The following is a 22880-nucleotide window of genomic DNA, read 5'->3' on the forward strand; positions in this document are numbered from 1 at the left end:
AACGTTTTCCCCCAGACCATACCAATTTAAAAACACGGGTGTTAATGATTGAACACGATGCTTAAGGCACAACACAATAACGTACTGAACATGGACGTAATGTAATCAGGTCATCGTATACTTAAAAACAATTATAAATGGTGCATTTTCAAGTTTACGTATGAGTACGTGGCATAATCTTACATGGACATAAGATTGAAACCCCTGTTGTTAACTTAATGGTACAGTCCATTCTTATCCCGCCCCCCCTGACGCCATTTTCCATGTTGTTCTGTTCTATGCGAGCAATTCAACAACATTTTTCATGCAATAGTTTCGTCAATTACATTCATTATTCTGGACTAATAGGACTATTAAATTCCCATCTTCTCCAACCGAGAGAAGAGGGGAGTTTATCTCCGAGTCCACGTAAAGGAAAGTCCTCCAGTAAGGCAGCATGTACATCAAACAGGTAAAGCTAACAGCTAGCATGTTGTTGTGTGTGTGTTGCTGATTATTTCGACTTATTTTCGGAGACCAGGATATTTTACTGGAATGGAGTTATATTTAGTCGGCATCAAACAAACATGTGGTGTTGCATAAGTTATATATTAACATTTTGCCTGGTTAGCGACCCGCTATTACAACGGTGCAGTTGCCGTGCTAACGTTGGCTAAAGCTAGCCGTGTTTCTGTGCTGTCCGCCCCTTTCCTTTTCCAGTGGTCTGGTCCATGAAAGTGCTAGGTGGCTAAGCTTAGCTAACAGGCTAGCTCCTCCACTTGTTGTGTTTTTTGTGCATGTTTTTTTATATTCATCAAACTAGTTGGGTGTCATTTAACAAGTCAACAAAATACTTAATTTCAGTATACGTGCTTGTTCGGGTGTCTGTGGTATGCATTAACTTGCCAGCTAGCAATTCAACACAAGGTTAGCGTCTACAGAGCGATACTTAGACAATAACCCGTGTTTATATAAAATATATCTACATTTCTCTTGTCTGTTTAATGATTTAGTGATGTATGCAGAGACTTGTCTCTGGGTAATAAAATAGTAGAATGGTTGTGTCCGCAATGTACACCAGGCAGAAGGAAAGAAACTATTACAATGTAGGCATTTAGCAGACGCTCGTATCCTGAACAAGGTAAACATACTATATCAAATGCAGACTGACTCAGAGAGGTTCCTTCCTGGTTTAATTACCGTTGATCCTAGACAGTAGACACTTGAATGTCTCTCTGAGAGACATTCAAGTGCATCAGTCTAAAAACTATGCTATCAAAAATAATAATCTGTACATTGAAACTATAGGATACCAGGTAGACATTGACCCTAGCATCTGGGAACATTGGGGATGACCCCCAGTGTAGGAGTGAATTGTTGGGACTCTTATGCATGTGTATGCTGGCTGCTAAATCAGTGATTTTGTTTATTCTGCAGGTCATCATCCAGGGGTTCCGAAGTTACAGGGACCAAACCGTTGTAGACCCGTTTAGTCCAAAGCATAATGTCATTGGTGAGTGACATTGCCTACTGTTGTGTCTAATAATGAGCAAAAAGCAGGCACATTGCATACACTTTCACTCAGTATTTTTCATTTACAGAATACCAGGTCTAAAATAAAAACAAAGCTGTGTTATGTTTAAACTCAGCAGCATTATCTAAGCCTTTCTGATATTTCTGTCAAAAGCAGAGACTAATTGTTTAAATATGTGTACAAAACATCCATAATATGTTTATATTGAGTACAATGATCCTGTTGAACAGTGACAATATTATGTTGTCATTGTCATGCAGACGATGCAGTCACAGTGTATTAAGTGTAGATACAATATTATTTTGTGTGTAAGTTTATTGTGTTTGCTTTTCCTGTCGATTACAGTTGGACGAAATGGGTCAGGAAAAAGTAACTTTTTCTACGGTAGGTACTCCCAGCATATTGTAATTAAGATAAATGATTTGCAGTTGAACATCCTTTTTGTTTTGTGTTGTTTTTATTGATTGAAAAACAAGGTGGCTCACAACTTACAGTAAATTACTTTAAAAGTATTTTCACAGCGTCAGCAAAAAATGACTTAACTTGACAAAGACTGCAAGGTCAAAACATTTTTTTGCTGCTGCTGTGAATAAAGTCATTTTAAAGTGAGTTGCGAGCCACCTTGGTTTTTCATGATTCTGCTGTTTGCATTTTGGCTCTGCACCAAAGACAAGAGGATGTGCATTATTTTTGTCTTTGAATAGTTTTATTGATTGACCTCTAAATGTTGGTTCTTTTTCTTCTCTTTAGCCATTCAGTTTGTGCTCAGCGATGAGTTCAGCCACCTTCGTCCTGAGCAGCGACTGGCCTTGCTCCATGTAAGTGTAACTCCCACAGACATGTTTTGATGGTTAACCAATATGATTATGTTGTGTAGATGTGTCTTGTGCATCTACACAAGAGACATTGTTTGACAGAGAAAAAAAATGCGGATTGTTCAGACAAAAGTATGTAGTCTTAACATTTTTTGTTGTCTGTGTTTCTAGGAGGGAACTGGGCCTCGTGTCATTTCGGCTTTTGTGGAGATTATATTTGACAATTCTGACAACAGGCTGCCGGTAAGAATGTCACAACCTATCATATTAATACCTCTACTTAAATCTTCTGACATCTCACAATATTGCCTATTTACTCATGCATGCATCATGCATATTTAACATCCATATTATCTATATACGTGTCTGAATGTAAAACTTGTCTCCAGCCTGTCTAGTTAACACTGTTTTGTTCATATTTTCTATTTGATTATTTTCTTGTGTAGTTGTTTACCTCTCTTTTGATGGAAACATGCATGTGTTTAGTAGGATACTGCAGAGGGCATGCTTTTTACCTGTAAGCAGCCCCATCTGTTTGGGTGACTTCCAAAGTTGTATTTATTTTTGTAGGGGTGTGTGGTGACAAATAAAAAATGTCATAGCAGCATTGTGTGGGATGGTGGGACCCCCCTTTTGTTGCTCCCCCGGCTTTGCATAGCTGCATTATACTCCTACTCTTCCTTGACACACAGTTGAAAAATGCTCAAGTAACGTGAACGAGTTACAAGAGGTTGCAAGATCAAAGAGTGTCTCGCAACTGTCAATAGGTCTAGACTCTGGACAGAGTACTGCAAAATAATATAACTTTAGTTCATAAAGGCATAAGACGAAGCTGTCTTCCATCTTGAAAAATATTAATATATAATGTTTATAATTAAATATACATAACAATTTAGCAGCAGCGCTGATAAATCCAGCAGCAGTGCCATACCGTTGTTAAATGCATATAAGAGATACACTGACATTATCATATTGGCTTTCAATGGGTACTGATGCTTAGCCAGATTTCAGTAAAAGGTCCCCCCTGTAAATTTGGGCCATTCTCAGCACTGGTCATTATACTCTTATGTAGAGATATTTTAGCTTCTAAAATATGTACTGTACTGCTACAACTACACCACAGATTTTAAAATGTTTTAAAAAGTAATTAATTATCCTACTCTTGCACAGCAGAAAATGTTAAATAAGTGTCTGTCCATTCGACAGTTAATTTCCTCTTTTTCTTCTGTCTTTTATTGATCTGACTACAAATAGGTTTTCCTATTCTATTGTTGTGTTTGTCAGTCACATGGTAACAATATTACATTTGGTTGTTTTTTTCCGGACTTATGAAAGCTCTCTTTTTTCCACCATCCTACATGTGTTGGTACCGACAGTAATCTTGGACGCTTGACAGTGGTACTAAGTGCTTACTTAGATCACAAAAGCTTGTTCTACCCAGTAATTGCAGTCATATTACATGCACTTGCATGCACTCAGTCTTCATTATGACTTTGAACGCAGCATGGTAGTTACATTTTGTGACAGAAAAGACCGCTTTCACCTGGATTGTGTAACAATAATCACCGTTGTTTAAGTCTGACATAACCATCCAGCTCTGCTGTGTCTCCCATTGACACGTGGTAAATCCTTCCCCACAGATCGACAAAGAGGAGGTGTCCCTCCGCCGTGTCATTGGGGCCAAGAAGGACCAGTATTTCTTAGACAAAAAGATGGTGACGTAAGTACTGCTGTCAGCCAGCTGCCCATCTGTCATTGCAGGAAAAAACATCAATGTGAATGAATGCATGTTTGTTTACACCTGTGGTTCTGCTTTTCTTTTGTAACAGTAAGAATGATGTCATGAATCTGTTGGAAAGTGCTGGCTTCTCTCGCAGTAACCCGTACTACATTGTCAAACAGGGAAAGGTGAGTGTGAGCGCCTTCACACATTACTACCACTCTGTTGTATTACTCTTAAAATTAATTGATTTCCCCCCTCTGTATAATAAAGTTGATAGAATCTGAACATATTATAACAGTTTTATTTTTTGTTTATTGTAGTGTGCATTGTCGCAATAACTTATGGGAAGTTGTAATCCTTATTTGATAGATTGTGCTTGTTGTCTTAACCTTCAAAGTCAGACAACTTTTGTTGTGGGAAAATAGACGATTTACAAGCTTGAAACGCAGTGTGTTGCGAACTTGTAGGTAGGGAAGTAGGGATCACATGGTTAACAGACTGACATGAAGCTTGGCAGAACATCCGTACAGATACTTTACACTCATCAGCATGGATTTTGATCTCTGCTTTGTTGCAGATCAACCAAATGGCAACAGCTCCTGATTCTCAGCGTCTGAAACTGTTGAGAGAGGTGGCAGGGACCAGGGTGTATGACGAACGCAAAGAGGAGAGCATTTCCCTCATGAAGGAGACGGGTAACATATTCTTAACACATCTTTTAAACAGCATATTTGACCAGCTTATACGTAATGAATTCTGTTGACACTTTTTGTATTGAATTTAAATCTTGCTACCGTTGTGGATAGGTTTTCCATCTGTTAACAGCGATATGCAAGCCCTTCTTAATTGTAGCAACACTGATTACTGTGGATTGTTCCAAGGAAAATATAGTTTTCAAGGATAGCACTGAAGATAGTTTGCATCACATATAGCAATGGGCCACTTAAACCCTATATACTTAGTGGTCAGGACTTGGTACCCTCTGCGACACAAACGTTTGAGAACTACAGATTTGGGAATTGTAGAGTCGGCCTCAGGTCTTAATGGGTTAATCATGCCAACTCTTCAGTGGACAGCATGCTAAAAACCATGTATCCTAAGGGGGGAGGGGGGGGGGGTTGTATGTGTGTTTATATAGTCTTGTATGTTATATCAACGCGATCTCTTTTTTTGTATAAAATGCTATACATTTGTACATGTATATACGTGTATGTAACATAAAAACTGTAAAATAAAGTTGTAAAAAACCATGTATCCTGTCCAGAGGGTAAACGAGAGAAGATCAACGAGCTGCTCAAGTATATCGAGGAGCGTCTGCACACCCTGGAGGACGAGAAGGAGGAGCTGGCTCAGTACCAGAAGTGGGACAAGATGAGGAGGGCCCTAGAGTATACCATCTACAACCAGGAGCTGAACGAGACCCGTGCCAAACTGGATGAGGTAAAGTACAAAGAACCTTTAAATATGGGGTAGTTAAACCCCATTTATGAAATGTTGAAAATTAACTGGCTGTTCACACATTTGATAATATGCTTCTGTAAGTTGTGAAAGTAATGATGGCCACCAGCCAAATGCTGTTAAATGCTTGCAAGTCATACTGTGTAGCATTTTAATTAAACAAAGTTATTTTTATGTAATCTTTTTTCACAATAAACATTCCACATTCTATCCTCTCTAAACACTATTACACAATATCCTTATTTGCGCGTGTCTGCCCTAGGCATCAGAAATGTATGGGGATTGTATTAATCTATACAATTTTAACGTTAATTAATACCGTTTGCGTTCCAAAGTATCCTCGGGCACTATAAGCTTACCCTTTTGAGTGTTACTTCCATATAGACAATCTTTGTGATGACAATGGAGCTGCAAGAAAGAAGACCACTAAAATGAATGTTACACAGTATGACCTTAAGACTGCAGTGCTTTTAATTTCTGTTGTTTTTCAGTTGTCTTCAAAGAGAGAGACCTGTGGAGACAAATCCAGACAGCTGCGTGATGCTCAGCAGGATGCCAAGGACAAAGTCGAGGTAAAAGAGTCAATGAACTATGATATAGGATGTTTAAACGTTTTGACACAAGTGGGCTGGAAAAGGGGGCTTTGGGCCAATAATGTGTTATGACAAATATGAAACAAGTTGCCATTAACTTATTAACTCAGATGTAATCCTGCCAAAATATAAGTAAATATGTGAAGGATCTAAATATTTAGTTGAGGGACATAGCTGTCCTGGTATTGTGGATGTGTGTATATATAGATCAAAGACCAATGTGTCGGTCGGCCCTAGCTTGCCACCATTGGTGTGTGAATGTGGGAAGTGAGGACGCTGGCGTTGACTGTTCGCTGCTTCACCTCCCTATGTATGAATGAATTAACCATTGAGACCTGAAGCCGGTTCTACATGTCTCCTAAATCTCAACAGTATTCTCAAAAACGTACGTTTCTATGTCCGTGGTGCTCAATCTTTTTCATGTCAAGGACCCCCAAGATTATATGTATTTGACCGCGGACCCCCATCAAAATATTTTGTTCCAGGGACCCCCAGAAGCAAAGATTTGAGTTAAAAATGTTCGCTTTAAATATATATATATTCAAAGATTTGCACACATTTTCACGATTTTTCAAAAATAGCAGATCTACAAGCTCATAGCGCGGCACTCGGTGCCGCGCTATGAGCTTGTATATCTGCTATTTTTGAATAGCCCAAAGTGTAAAATAATGCTTTTTAGCTCAAATCTAAAAATGACACAGTTCCAGGTCTTAATGGGTTAAACATTGTACAGCGCTGAGTACTTAAAAAAAAGCGCCATAAAATACAATTCATTATTATTATTATTATTGTGAAAAGGAATAAGATAAAAGCACTGAGAAAATGGTAACATGCCACAATTCAGCCTTAATCAGAGCAGAGTTCTCAGAAGAATAAGTATGTCTTGTATAATGTTGCACCATACATGATGGTGTAATTTGGATAGCCTGTGTCTTCCCCCATGTTGAGTACTCTGGGCTATAATGACGTTTGGACCCTTGTAGTTGGTCGTAGACAAACGTTGGCGCACATCCCCTTCTCCTGCCAGCATAACGATGGTCTATTTTCATACATAAACCTTTGGGCCTCTCCCCCGATTTTTGCAGGAGACGGAGCGCGTCGTGCGAGAGATGAAATCTAAGATCTCGGCCATGAGGGAGGAGAGGGAGCAACTTGGGGCCGAGCGTCAGGAGCAGATCAAACAGAGGACCAAGCTGGAGCTGAAGAGCAAGGACCTGCAGGAGGAGCTGGCAGGCAACAGTGAACAGAGGGTACGGAAGCCTCCCATCTGCGTCACTCGGCACAGATGACGCCGCACAAACAGTACAGTCTCCCTCCCTGGCCCTGCTACTGTTCGCTCATACATCTACGCTATATGTAGCGCGATGTCTATTTCTTACTCCTCCGGTGTAATTTGTTTTAAATTGCAGTGTGTCATCTGAGTTGTATAAGTAAGCAATCTGGCTATAAGGCTGAATGGCCTCCTTTTTGCCACCTATCAACCTTGTTTTCTATTGCTTTAAGACGTTCCCCAACTCTATTATTTACTCTTTTCTGATTGATTTTTCTTTACATCCTCTTTTTTGCTCTTTACCTTCATAACCTTTTTGCTCTTTACCTCTTGTTTGCTTTCCTCTGTCTACAACTTCTGTTTGCATTTTCACTCCATAGCCATTGTGTCACAGCGAGAAAGTAGTACAACAGTATAATAATAATAATGTGAAATTAAAAATAATTATAATTTAATCTAATTTCTTCCTTCAGCAAATGGTCAGTCCTGTTATTTAATTGTTTGTTATAATTAATGTTAATCATCAAACCATTGAAGAATTTGGAAACCAAACGTAAAAAGCAGCAGTGAAGAAAATAAATAAATAAAAGAATATGAAATTACACTGCTCATAGCAGATTCTTGTAGTTGCTAGCCATCTCCTTTATATACGTATTTCTGGGCATGAGTTCAAAGGTACAGAGCTGGCACGGGCCACCGGCCGTATGGCTGTGTTATGTGTGAGAGGCTGCAGTGAAATAGCTAATCGTACATTATGCCTAGTTGGCCCAGCCCATGTGTGAACAACTCATGGGTCCCAGGAAGGCAGCATGACACACAGGCAGGCTGCTAGGTTGGTTGGATTAGGCCCACCTGGCCAAGGCTGTCTAATGTTGGCTAGGGTTCCTCAACACAGTGAGGAAGGGAGGCACCGCAGCGTCATTAGCCCTTAATGCTGCTGGTTTCCATCTGATATGGAGGACTCATCTCACAGGAAAATTGGAATTTGCTCTACGTGCGGGTATTACACGCACTTGCATATCTGAAATCGGTAGTCTAAAGATAATTCAGATTTTGTGCTGTCTATTATGCATTCAATTCAATCTTTATTTCAGACTCTGATAAACTCTGCATTGAATTGAACACTAGACTAAACAAAAGACTATTTGCCATGAACAGTCATTCATTTTGCTTGCTGCAAGACTAATAAACTGACTTTCTCTCAATTTCTATCCACAACTTTTCCATTTTCTGCCATTTTGTAACACCATCTTGTCCTTAATTTGACATCCTTTTTACTTTCTCCTTCCAGAAACGTCTGCTGAAGGAGCGTACGAAACTGTTGGAGAAGATTGAGGAGAAGCAGAAGGAGCTGCAGGAGACAGAGCCCAAGTTCAACATGGTGAAGGAGAAAGAAGAGCGTGGCATTGCTAGGTAGGGATGACTCACTCACAGCTGTTTTTACCCTGTGGCAAAAGGAGACTAAACGTAAGCCACTGAGTCAGATCACATTTGGAGTTCATATATTAACCACTAGCGGAAATAGCCTATCTACAAGTTGTAGATCTGCTATTTTCAATTTTTGGAAAGTGTTGACAATTTCCACCTATAATGGCATGCCCAAAATACGAATGCCAGGTTGAATATACTTAAGGAAAAGATCAGGACAAGCATGACTTGGCATTTCATGAATGTGAGTTTGTTAAATGAAGTGGTACAAATGGTTGTTAAACATTGTTCAGACCTAGCAGAGTCTGTGTGGTCAGTTGGACTCAGGTCAGTCGATTTTAACTTCAGCTCTGTTTGCCTGGTGCCAGGAAGATTCATTCTGCAGCCTTAATCCAATTTCCTAAAACAACTACTGTCACGGTTGACATGTGAAAAACCCATGATAATAATAATAACCTGTGGTGTTTATTTTACAATTTACATTAACCTTGCTTTTTCCCTGCATCCCCACCAGACTGGCCCAGGCCACGCAGGAGAGAACAGATCTGTATGCCAAACAGGGTCGAGGCAGCCAGTTCACCTCCAAGGAGGAGAGAGACAAGTGGATCAAGAAGGAGCTGAAATCCCTGGACCAGGCCATCAACGACAAGAAAAGACAGATCGCTGCCATCCACAAAGATCTAGAAGACACTGAGACCAACAAGGAGAAGAACGTGGAGCAGTACAATGTATGTGTTAGAAATGCTAATAACAGTCATAATCATAGATCATAATCATCGTAGAAAAAGTATAGAACTTTTCCACGGCTAGCATCAGTATCTACTTGTGTACTTTTTACAATTCTAATGTGTACAATTGAACAGATGCAGTCCTCAGACACATAAATGCATACAGTTATGTTAACGATATTGTAGAGTACATTGTGTTAAAGATATAAAATCATGAAATTCTGCTGCTATTTTATTCGAAGCATGACTTGGATTTTCCTGCCAATGCTTTGCCTCTGTAGAAACTCGATCAAGATCTCAATGAAGTCAAGACTCGCGTTGAGGAGCTCGACAAGAAATACTATGAAGTAAAGAACAAAAAAGATGAGTTGCAAAGTGAAAGAAAGTAAGAAAAACCTCTCTCCCCCATCACTTTGAAACTTCTTTTTCCTCCTTATATAATTTGAATCTTAGTCATGACTTGCACACTTCCCTTTGATTAACACAATACACCACTGTAGCAGCATCACTCAATTCAGATGAGTCAACCCTGCACTTGGCATTAAGCTGGAAGGTTGAATTGAACACCCCCTTAGACCTAAATGCTGTTTCTGCCCGCCAACCTTTTTTCCCATTTTGGAGCATTGTCTCTTGAATGTCACGTTGCCTTTTCGATCCCTTTTTAAACGATGAACTTTATTTATATCACCATAGAAGGATGTCTCAGTTCTCTTGTTTCCGTAATTGCTGAGGGAACCGTTATGTAAAAGGTTCTTTGAGGGGTGTGTGGTTTGGTAGCGCTTCAGTATCCCCAATACATTTTGGAAATTATTTCTATTATTTTTCTTCCTTATACCGGGCTACTGAAAGATCTCTCTCCTTATTGCCGTTGGTGCAGAAATACTCTGCACCACCAAATCAAGTAGATACAATGTTAACACCCTCATTTCAGCTGCTCTTTTCCAGCAGTTTTAATATTGTGCTGGTGAAATGTTGAGGCTTAGTGGGCTCCGGTACTTAGTTACATATCTGAGTGCAGCCTGATGTCCTCTGGCAATGTCATTTAGGCTTTTCTAAAGACCCAGCTCATAAATAAAGATGACCTGCAGGCTGTAGGTCTTTCGAACACCAGAAATACTTCTCATAATGAACTCATTTTAGAAATAGTTGGTCCTTTGTCCTATTCCTCTTTACTTTGTAACAGTTATTATTGAAAAGTACTATATACATTTTTGTAATACAATCTATAACACTACTACAGTCAATTTCTAATAAAGTAAAGAATGATGGGTTTTGTTTTATTCCACGCATTACATTCCTAATTCCTGTTCATGCGGACATCATTGTGTGTGTTGGAGCTTGGTGTGATATAACAGTGTGTGATTGGCTCTGTCCGTCCAGCTACCTGTGGCGTGAGGAGAACGCAGAGCAGCAGGCCCTGGCAGCCAAACGGGAGGACCTGGAGAAGAAACAGCAGCTCCTTAGAGCTGCCACTGGCAAGGTCTGTGTCTTGGTGCACGATCGCATAACTTAACCACAGGATACCTGGTGCTCAAGTCCCAAGATGCGTTCACTCACAAACTCCAATCGCATAAGACAACACTTAAAAATCCAGGACAGGTTTATTATGCCACAGATGTGTTCGCAGACGCACACACATAGACATTATCTTTGTCACATAAGACGACAGAAGCCAATGGCTCGGCGACGGTGGCTATGCCATACCACACTTGCTGGTAAAGAAACATACCAGTGTTTTTCTATGTTATAGCACTGACTACAAATTACTTATTCTTTATAGCAGTGCGGCAATTTTCCAAAGCATATCATACCTTTTTAGATGTTTGAAAGTTCCAGGAATCCTTTTTTTCCATTATTTTAAGCACAGAATGAAAATCATCTTGCAGAGACTAAGTCACTTATGTTTACATTGTGCATTGCTAACACTTATTCCCATGGTGCCATGTCTATCCCTAACCATGTCTATCCCTAACCTCACACTAACCTAACAGTCGGAATAATGGGATGATGGAATTATGAGGGGACCCCATTCCCACCACATTTGAAGACACCCACGCAACAGATTGTATGTCTCCAAAAAGATTACTTTGTGGAGAAAATTTTAAACATTCATGACTTTTTTTATTGCAACATCAATATTAGAAGCTGAGAATTGTAAGGTGGGTTTGTCACCAGAAAGTTGTAATTATTCCAACATAAAGTGCATCTGGTCTGGGGCGTACTGCTGCTGCGCCGAAATGCTCTCAGACTTGAGATGTTTTTGCATGCAATGTGTTTCTGTATGGGCGGAATATATCTTCTATTCATAGTTGATGTCGCGCTTGTGCAAATTTCAGCAGATTGTAAGGAAAGAGAGATGGCTCACTCCTGCCTAGCTTAGAAAAAAATATGTTTAAGTAGAAAAATACTGCTGATTCGTAAGCAAACTAACTACTTATCGATTTAATCGATTAATCGTTGCACCCCTATATGGTCCTTTAAACTGACTTCCATTGTTCCGTACAGTGGTAGTAGATGGTAGAATCATACCATTCATCCACTCTCGCACTGCATCGTACAGTAGTCAACAACATTTACATAATATGACTCACTATCCTCTTATTCCAATAACTGCCACTCGTTGCAATACCAGTCTGTCAGATAAAAGGATTCTGTTCAAAGTACTCCAGGTATTGATGTCTTTTTCCACTCTTCTATTGGTGTTACATGAGTCCTATTCTCTCCAGTTCCTTTCGCTAATCCATTAACTCTCTCACTGCCAAGGACGACTTGTACGCCCTGGCTATCAAGGACGACTTATGACGACTTTCATGTGATAATGTGGCGTCCAAGGTGAAGGCTTATGTGTGGCTAGTGAGGTGGTAATGACTGCTGGCCATGGGAGTTTCGAAGAAGTTCACTTATATATGTTAGATTGGTTATTTCATTCGGTGACCACGCGGTTATTTAATTCAGTGACCACGCGTGCGTATATATGTGCGTATATACAATTATGGTATACCCTCCCAAAAAACCTAGAACACACCACTGTTTATTCCCAATCCGACTATACAGTGCGAATGAGTTTTGGCAAGTGATAAACGGGAAGAAAAACTGAGTGTCCGATTTGTTTTTACAAGCAAGGATCCTTTTATAGGTTAATAGTTTGCGGGTGCTTCTACATTACCTGCCAACATTGAAGGCAACCTAAACAGTTCTACAATAGTACTATTGTCAAGTAGGACCGATACTGACAAGACATCTCTGCTACTTTCTGATTCAGTCAAACGAGGTAACAGTCTGTTTCCTCTGTAAGATAGCCTAGTTAGGTCTTAAATTCCATTCTATAGGGCATTAAAAGGTCTTAATAGAAATTATAATATTTTACTTCATAATCACTGCAGTCAGAGGTTTTTCTTTCAATTCTAACTGTTGAAATTATACGAGGGATTTAAAAACATCAAAGACATAAAGTAAGCAAGGAACATTGTTTTTTTTTCTTCCTTCCTGTCTCTTTAGGCTATTCTGAATGGTATTGACAGCATCAACAAGGTTCTGGAGCATTTCCGCCGGAAGGGCATCAACCAGCATGTCATAAATGGATACCACGGCATTGTCATGAACAACTTTGAGTGTGAGCCTGCCTTTTACACCTGTGTGGAGGTGACTGCTGGTACTAGGTAAGCTCTTTAAAAAGCACAATGCTCTACTGCACAAAACAGATTTTCTGTGTATTGACTGTAGTGGCTACTAAGAAATGGTGAATGCTACGGCACTAGTTGTGTATTCGGGACTGTCTGAGTTTACGTTTTTTAATGCAGCCTCTCCACAATCATCTCCACTGAGTGATTGTGTGGCTGATTCTTCCATTCATGTCCTCCTGTCCTTTGCTTTCTTTGGTGATTTACCCTCTTCTCTTTCCTCCACCCTACTCCCAGGCTGTTTTACCATATTGTAGAGACTGACGAGGTGAGCACCAAGATCCTGACGGAGTTTAACAAGATGAACCTGCCTGGAGAGGTCACCTTCCTGCCCCTCACCAAGCTGGACGTTAGGGACACGGCCTACCCAGAGACCAACGTATGGGCCCATTTCTTCTCTTTTACAAAGCCATGAGTGGAACATGTAGGGCTGTAACTATCCTTAATACTTTTTAGCAATTATTCTATCGATCACTTTTCCTATTCAATCGAGAATCAAGTTCTTTTTTTCGTTATTAACGAATCTATACAAAGATATTTGCTGCAAATGTTCACCTATTTTCACCAAATGTTGGCCCACATGACATTATGTACAGAATAGGGATGCAAAGGTTCACGTGGTTAATAAGAGATGCTGATGATCTTGCTAGCCTGGTGCCTCATGCACATACAAACCTCTCTTTGTCCTTCAGGATGCCATTCCTATGATCAGCAAGCTGCGCTACAGTGTGCAGTTTGACAAGGCCTTCAAGCATGTGTTTGGGAAGACCCTGATCTGCCGCAGCATGGAGGTTTCCACACAGCTAGCCAGAGCCTTCACTATGGACTGTATCACTCTTGAGGGTATGTTGATCCTTAGTTTCTCTCTCCGAATATTTTCCAAATTTTTTGTGCCAAAGGCACACCAATGGGGAAGTAAAAGACAAATTCATAGCGCAATTAGCCAATCGACAAACTCACTATGTGTTGCGATGCAAGCTTGTAGATCCCCTATTTTTGTGTGTGAGGGGGGGAACACCATATGACATACCAAAAATAGGGAAGACTGATTGAAAGTGGTTAAAATATATATATTTTTAGGTTATAGAATTTACCTCTGTATTGGTTAATTAATGTGCTGATATAGTAAATAATCAAACATTCATAGCTTTATGTATAGTTGCTTATATTGCAATAATGTGTGGTTGTCACATAACCCCAAGGAACACCTGGACTTAAGTTTGTAAAAGCGATCTGTAGCTCTCTTCCCAGTTGTATTTCATAATAATTAAATAGTACAAATATTTAGAAAACCTCAAAAGATGTGTACTTTACATTTACACTGCTTGACAATTTTTTTTCTTAAATCTCAATGAATAAAAGAGGAATGAAAAGATAATGCATATTGTGAATGATATTTTGGCCAAATTACCCAACCCTATTGAAAATAAATAGTATATTATGATCATTTAAATACCCATCTATACTTTGACTTAAGTAAATTCCTGGAAAATATTTTTAAATTCGAAAAACTGTTTTCCAGACCTGGAAAGGTTTGGAATTAATCAAATGTTTTGGAAATGTTTGGATATACATTGTTTTAGTATAAAATTATGTAAAATATGTAACATAGTAAAAAGGTACTCACTGCACTGAGTGCGGCCACAGGACGTCATGTGACAAAAAGAATAGATGTACAAGCTAACAACACGTTGGACCGTGATACGTTGTTAGCTTGTAGATCTGTTCTTTTTGTCACGTGACACCTTTGCTCAAGTCTGTCTTGGTGCATTGATGGCACACTGGTGTAAGAGCCTCATTGCACCATATGATTGCTATAAGCCTGGAAATGGGGTGAAATACTTTGGAAAAGTTATGGAAAGGTTTTGAAAATTCATTGTTAAAAATGTGTGGGAACTCTTCATATTTCGGATTATATAGCATTAAAATGGTAGCACCGTAGTATGGAGTGTTTGTGTCCAACGCATAGATGTTTGGCCCCATCCCCCTAGGTGACCAGGTGAGCCACCGTGGAGCTCTGACAGGAGGCTACTACGACACCAGGAAGTCCCGCCTGGAGCTACAGAAGGACATGAGGAAGGCCGAGGAGGAACTGGGCGAGCTGGAGGCCAAGCTGAACGAGAACCTGCGCAGAAACATCGAACATATCCTTTCTTTGTTTGATTAGGTTCTTCAGCGCGCCAGCCGTTTCAATTTTCACTTAAGATTTGTTAAATGAAATAGTGTCTTCTTTTCTAGAAGCGAAGAAAGCATAATTTAAAAGTTAGCAAGCCAACAACCCTTTGAGAATTATGTTTTTGGAGTTCATTCTCTTCTTACCAATACTTGTATGGTTGTGAGCTCTTAGTATAAAGACAATTGATAGTTGGCTATATGGAGGAAACCATGACAAATGAGAACAGCATGAGCTGCTTTGCATGTCAGATATAGACAATAATATGTCATACACTTTTGAGGACCTTTTTCTCAAAAACAGTGTTGGCATTGAAATATTCATACCCAGTTTTGCTCCCACAATGCTTTGTATGAAGAGCCAGAGCTTAGCTGAGTCGACCTAACTTGGTATAACATAAAGCACATGAAACCTACCATCTCTATTCTGGGGCCAGCAAACATAGACGATCAACAAGCTCAGTGTTTAGTTGTCTTTAAATGCGTCTTTAGCAAAGTCTGAAGAGGTTTCAATATAGAACCAGGCATTACTCATTCTCTGGCGCTGGGTGTTTAGGCGCAGTTGTTTTCTACTAAATGAGTCATGCGCCGGTCTCAAAAGCTTCACTAAATGGCTATCTGACCATAATCTTCCACCTGTTATGTTTGACGTCACATTATGATTGACGTCACATTTAAGATATCGGAGTTGGATGCAAATGCAGTTGAATACCTAATAGCACCAAAGGAAGGGAATAATATCAATCTTATTTTCATGTGTAAAGTAGGAGATTGAATGAGTTCTATATGGATACAGTGACATTGTGAAGTTTAACAAACATTTTGGTATTGGCTTAATCTCATATGCCTTTTAAGAGCTGAAGAAACCTCCAGAGCACTGCACACACACTTTAATTTCACAATCTACGGCATATGCAAGACTCCAGTGTATATTTATATTCAGTGTATTGCACGATTGTTTCAGAGGGCTTTAAACAGTGTTGCCTGGCCTATATTACGCTGTGGTGACTGACACAGGCAGTCTGGCTTTTGTTAATGTGGATTAAGGATTAAATCCATTCAGGTTATGTAGCTACCTCAACCTCCGTAGGAGGCTGACATAGGCTGAGGTGGAGTGGGTTTTTTCAGGCCAAGGATGATTAGAATGTTGGTTTGCAAAGGCCAGAGTCGTGACTCACTTATGTTAGAGTTGGAGAGACAGAGGGATCAGAGAGGATTTCCCTGCATGTGTTCACTTCCGTACTGGTCATGCTTATCAGCATGTTTGTGCACCGGTTTGTATGTTGCAGCTTACTCACAAATAACCTTTTATGTATTGGTCAGCAGGTACGTCACGCCTGGCTGTCATATGTGCGTGTGTGTGTGTGGGAGGGAGGCGGGGAGAGGGAGGGATGGACAGCTTACTCAGTGGATCACATGATGACAGCCCTTGACTCCTGCAGAGGTGAGGCAGAGCACAGATCAATTATTTAACCCATTCAATCATCTCTTTTCATTTTAGATTTCTTTGGCTATTCAAAAATAGCAGATATACAAGCTCATAGCGTGCCACTTGTAGATCTGCTATTTTTCAAAAAACGTGAAAATCTTTGCAAATCTTTGAGTATTTATTATGATATAATTGTTATTGAAATGACATTTATAAAATATTTTGTTCCAGGGACCCCCAGAAGCAAAGACCTGAGTAAAAAAAAAAGCTTTAAAAAAACATATATATTCAAAGTTTTGCAGATTTACATGCTTGTGTGGCTCTCTCGCGCTATGAGCTTGTATATCTGCTATTTTTGAATATCCAAAGCAATCTAAAATGATGGAGATGCGTTCCCGGATTGAATGGGTTAAAAGCATGCTGCTGTTCATGATCCACCTCTGCCCTTTAGATAAGCACAGGATTAGAGTGGTGTACCTCGTACACCAATCCCCTGCTAGTTCCAACTGCCGTCTTAAAGCTTATTTTTGCTTCTGCGACAAAGTGTCATGCGAAATGTTGCTCAACCAAAATAATGCATTTTCAACTGTAAGTGCAATAAGACATGTTGTCGCTGAAGTGTAAATTGGGCATTAGGTGTGATATAGGCTACGTAGTGCGTCCCTGAAATAATTTCCCCAGCTGCCACAGCTCTGTTGGTTCGCTCGGTTCATCTATTTTATGGACAGGAGGTAGAGCAGCCGTGGTTTGATCGCTGGCATAGTGTCGGAAGTGTCCTCGAGCAAGACACTTGACCGCTAACTGCTCCCAATGAGCAGTTTGGTGTTTTGCATGGTTGCCTCCACTTACTGTCGGTATGTGAATGGGTGAATGTAATGTACGTTGTAAACCACTTTTGGATAAAGACGGAATGAAAATGTTACATTTTATTCAGTTGAATTGCACGTGGTCTTCATTAGGGCTGTCAAAATTGGCCAAAAAAGTCATTTGAATATTCGTTCTAAACAAACCAAACCATTCAAACCCGTAATAAGCCACTTTCATCTAGCTGGAATTTTGCTTCCGAGAGTCATCCAAGATTCAAATAGTTTATTTGTCACATGCTCATACTGTATGTGCAGTGAAATGTTGGTTATTTTGCCAGACTATGCTAACAATGTCCAATAATACAAGGTACTGAACGTTATTTATAATACAAGTAAGGTACTAAGTGCAAAAGAAACTGCATCAATACACCGACATTGATGTAGAGAATGGCCATTGACTAACGCATAACTGAGGAATTTCACCATTCCTGGGTTACTGAGGCAGGATATTTATCTAGTATGGTTCAGCCATAAAGAAATGACAATAGGAAATACGGAATATAAATGAATATGATATGAATAGTATGAATTAATTGGCAACTGAATATATACAGTCGGAACATACTTTCATGCAGCAGAAGGATGACCAAAGCGGACATGCATATATAATGTGCACATGGCTGTAAATAAGCTCCAGTTTGTGTGGTGAACTGTAGTTAGATATCCAAAAAGACATACAGTTTGTGCAAAGGGACATACAAAAGTAAAAAAAGAAATACCGTTTGTGATCTGTTGGTGAGCGGGTAATTACAGGTTAAAGACAGTAGGGTCCTTGTTCAGAGCTCTGATAGCTTGAGGGAGCCTCTGTGGTGGCTTTGTGGCAGTGTAGGCGTTTGCCTGACTGCAGAGGAGGTGGGGGTCCTTCATAATCCTTCTAGCTCTGCTCAAGCACCTCTTTGAATAAGAGTCCTGCAGGGAGGGGAGTGAAGTCCCCATGTGTGCTCGGGCCGACCGCACCACCCACTACAGGGCTCGCTGGTCCGGAGAGGAGCTTATACCAGACGGTGATATCCCCGATTCCCCGTCAGAATGTTCTGTGTACGGTAGTTGCATAGTAGAAGAATTCCAGGATATTCTCTGAGACTTTGATTTTCCTCAGCTTTCTGAGGTGATGGTGGTCTCAGGTGCTGCCTGGCCTTCCTCACTACAGTGTCTGTGTGTATCAAGTTTTTATTTGTATTTCGTTTTGACCTTTTATTTTCAGTTTTAGACTTGCAGTATATCATGCCCAGGTAGCTGTATACTATCATGCCCAGGGAGCTATTTAACCATGGGCTCTAGGTGACAAAGTTCAGCCTCCCTTTAAGAAAATCATATTGTCGTGCAGAAACCTTGTATCTCCATATTTAGTCTTACGTGTTTTTTTTATACTTAGTTGTATGACAGTGTCGTGCAAAAGTAGCTCACAACAAGTTGAATCACGACGCATTGTGAGCTTGTAAGATTGCTGTTTTTGAAAATATTTGAAAGCTGGAACATTTTGAAAGATTGAACATAATGAAAGATTGTGTCTATAATGACTTGCCCAAAATAGGGACACCAGGTTGAAAGTTGGTAAGTCTCTGGGCTTTTTTACATATTTTAACCAATGAGAAGTATTAACACAAGCTTGTGCCTAAATAAAAAACAGTTTTGGACATGCATGTTTCCCACTCGACAGCGACAATACGATGCTTTCAAACTGTCCATTTTCCCTGTCCATGTTCTTTAGCCTGATCCTGAGCACATTTTAGATCGATAAACAACTGCCAGACTGAATGGCCTGTATCGTGTACTGAGCCCTGTTCAACCTCCAGGGCCCTGAGAAGTGTTCCAAGCCCTTGGTTAGCTTTGGAGGATCAATAAACCTGTCTGTTAGATTAGCCTAATAATGATGTGTGTGCATCCCACCTTAATCCTCTGTTTTGAAGTCAATGATGAGAGAGGCTGCCCTGGGAACCACAATCACATTACTGATGCCTTTTGGGGGTCACACCCCATAACACAAATCCAATCAGACTCCTTGCGACTTGGTAAAGCAGTGAGATTGAGATGGCAATAATATTTATGCCCCCCACATAGATAGGCCTGTCACAATTGTTAGATAATCGCCTGATAGAAATTATTTGAGCTATTGCACTCATTTTTCACAAGTCGTTTCCATTGATCTGAAATTGAGAGAAATGTCATTTCTATCATATTTCCACGTTGCCCACACTCTTTTAAACACTTTGAACCGGGAGTCCCTTTTTTTGGGCGGTGTAGCCGCCCCCTATAAGTGAGTTTTGGACACCGACAAAAAAATGTGTGTACCCCCTAACCCTTCCATTGTTAATGCAAATCGATACTTTTTTTCATATCAGCCAATCACATTACAGCTAGTGTCATCACCACTAACTGTAATGTGATTGGCTGACTTTGCAAATTCAGGACTGTGATTGGCTAGCGAAACACATGACACATGTGCAGCCCTATGAATAGCAGTATGGACTTTAAAAAAAGTAATTTATCCTTTTTTTAAAGTGAGTCATGTTGTGATGACCACACACCGCCCACTTCACACTGGGTGTGATTTTTTACATTACATTTTCAAAAATGTCCCAAAACAGCAAAAATGGCACATCTAGAAATTCACAACACATTACAGTGTGACGTGTTGTGAGTGTACATTGGCTTTTTTCAATATTTTTTAAAGTATTAGCTTCAGTCGTTTCTTTGTATATTCCTGTAATAGTCTTTGTATATTTGAGTTATTTGTCATATCTGCCCTGTGTAAATTGTATTTACAAAGCCTAAAAAAAGGTAAACATATATTTATTTTATATTTATGTTCCAAAGTTCAGTGCCACAAACACAAATTAATCACAGTTATTTGTATTATAATTAATCAGTAATCAGCTAACGTTTCATGATCATAATCATCTTGTGCCCTACGTTACACACACACACACACACACACACACACACACACACACACACTCTTTGCCCTATTGCGCTTCCTTAACATCCGGCTGCACGCATCAACAATGAGATTGACCAGCTGATGAACCAGATGCAGCAGATCGAGACGCAGCAGAGGAAGTTCAAAGCTTCCAGAGACAGCATCCTGTCAGAGATGAAGATGCTCAAGGAGAAGAGGCAGCAGTCTGAGAAGACATTCATGCCCAAGGTAATTGCTTGCTGACACGGACACATCTTTTCTGGTGCCGATCAGACGGGTTAACCCTCTCTGAGCACAAGCTTCCAAACAAAGTTCTACTGTGTACACACACACAGGCTGGGCAACATGGCAAAAAACTAATTGCACAATATTTATGACTAATTACCTCTAGCGATAATGCATTATGACGCTAATATTGAAAATAGGGCTACAAGCTCACTGAGTTCGTAGATTGTCTATCGTTGCTATTTTGAATATTTTTGTATGTATAATAGGTTTTTATGTGATTAAAACCAGGAAAAGACAACACTTATGCTATATCATGTCCCATATCTATTATCACGATATTGATATAATATCGATATATTGCCCAGCCCTACATCACCAAACAAAATGACGTTTGTTTTAAGTTTGACCGAATCAACTGTGGTTAATGCAGCGGCAACTGCGTTTGTGCGGGCAGCCAACGTTTGAGTGATTTAAGCTGGGCTTTCAAGTTTTCAGGGAGGTGTTGAGGCTTGTCACAGTGGGTGGCTAACTGGTGTAATTTTGTCCTCACTACCATCATTTAATGTATTATCTGTAAAACCCACACATTCACAGAGCCTCACTGCTGACGTTAATTAAATGACTTCCGATTTGCAACACTGTACGTAATCAATGACGCAAGGAAATGGTTACTCTTAACCAGAAATATGCCTACTGAAGTGGAACAGCTGTTTTGGTTGTATAATTCTTAACCATTTTCAGTGAGCTGCGACTATAGAGAAACATTTAGAAGAATAGCCAACAAATTATATAGGGTTTAACCACCTAAACCCTTTATACTTTATTGACCGGGATCCCGCTGAATGGTTAGTGAGCCCGCCTAGGGAGCCAGAGGCCCTGGTTGCCCCAGGTTCGATTCCAGGCCAGGTCAGCATATGTGTCGATGAAATGAAATTTGTCCCTGAGCAAGACTCTTAACCCCTAATTGCTCACAGGTTCTCATTGGAAACAAGACCGCAAGGACTTTCATGAACGACCTGTTAAAAGGAATTATCCTTATCCTTATCCTAGAGCCCTTGGGGCCTAGGTCCACTACTTATTTCCCTCCTCACCAAAATATAGCAGATATAGTAAGTGTAAATATCAAGTTCACAACTTGTGAGCTTGTAGAACTATTTTTCGCCTAATGCTCGCACCCAGAATGGAGTCACGAGGGTTCATAAGTTAAAGTTTTTAATAATGTCTCTCCTGATTTTTCTGCCCTCCTAGCAACGTAGTCTGCAGAGTCTGGAGGCCAGCCTGCATGCTATGGAGTCCACCAGGGAGTCACTGAAGGCTGAGCTGGGGACAGACCTCCTGTCTCAGCTCAGCCTGGAGGACCAGAGGCGCGTTGATGACCTCAATGATGAAATTCGTCAGCTCCAGCAGGTACGGCCAGGGCACCTGCACGCATTTTAAAGGTTTTGTGTAAATGGTGCATGTAAGGTTGAGCAATATTTGTTTTCTCATGCTGTCAACCCGTGCTAAAGATTACTGTGTACCGTATATACAGTAGCATTGCTAGGTAAAAAAAAGGAACTGTGGGGGAAAAAAGTTTTTCAGGGGGAACTGTAATGCAAAATGTCAAGGCTCATCTGGGTGTTTCTTGTCCGTTTTTATTAGTACAGTACCTGTTTTTGGAATGTATTTGACTTCCTGGTCCTTGTTGCCAGGAAGCCAATCACAGGCAGGTACGGGGCAGGTCTATGGGTCTTTCTATAACTTATGTGCAATTCATAATCGAGCGTGGTCATCTAGCATTGCGCTCTTGGTCCCTCCAACTTTCTTTCCGGTGGCTGCACTCAATTGCCATCTCAGTGGGCCCTCTGCAGGCCTAGCCAACATAATGCAACAGCCCTGACTTAAAGCCTTTCATGTCTGCTGCTGCTGCAGGGCTGGCATGCATATGTCATGGTGCCCTGCTCCTACCTACTCCATCTCTGCGCTTTTATGACAAATCTTCTCACTTGTAGGTGTTTTGGATTTAACACATCGGTTGCCAGAGGTTTTCTAAAACAGGGTACATCCAGTTCCAGCTT

The 22880-nt window shown here is 40.3% G+C and overlaps 1 protein-coding gene across 1 annotated transcript in view; it reads left to right on the forward strand.

Annotated features, from left to right (window-relative positions):
* Positions 1–253: 253 nt before the first annotated feature.
* Positions 254–22880, forward strand: part of smc3 (structural maintenance of chromosomes 3) — a 31255-nt gene continuing 8628 nt past the window's right edge. The window contains exons 1-21 of the mRNA XM_084073459.1: positions 254–451; positions 1417–1492; positions 1859–1897; positions 2264–2331; positions 2500–2571; positions 3969–4048; positions 4158–4236; positions 4629–4746; positions 5316–5491; positions 6001–6081; positions 7188–7352; positions 8664–8785; positions 9315–9528; positions 9810–9913; positions 10909–11008; positions 13027–13187; positions 13446–13587; positions 13901–14051; positions 15200–15350; positions 20670–20823; positions 22072–22230. Coding sequence (XP_083929585.1) covers positions 437–451; positions 1417–1492; positions 1859–1897; positions 2264–2331; positions 2500–2571; positions 3969–4048; positions 4158–4236; positions 4629–4746; positions 5316–5491; positions 6001–6081; positions 7188–7352; positions 8664–8785; positions 9315–9528; positions 9810–9913; positions 10909–11008; positions 13027–13187; positions 13446–13587; positions 13901–14051; positions 15200–15350; positions 20670–20823; positions 22072–22230 — 2427 coding nt within the window. The 5' untranslated portion in view covers positions 254–436. The remainder of the gene's footprint in view (positions 452–1416; positions 1493–1858; positions 1898–2263; positions 2332–2499; positions 2572–3968; positions 4049–4157; positions 4237–4628; positions 4747–5315; positions 5492–6000; positions 6082–7187; positions 7353–8663; positions 8786–9314; positions 9529–9809; positions 9914–10908; positions 11009–13026; positions 13188–13445; positions 13588–13900; positions 14052–15199; positions 15351–20669; positions 20824–22071; positions 22231–22880) is intronic.

The sequence above is a fragment of the Gymnoscopelus microlampas genome, assembly GCF_963454915.1.
Source record: "Gymnoscopelus microlampas genome assembly, chromosome: 2".
Classification (NCBI taxonomy): domain Eukaryota; kingdom Metazoa; phylum Chordata; class Actinopteri; order Myctophiformes; family Myctophidae; genus Gymnoscopelus; species Gymnoscopelus microlampas.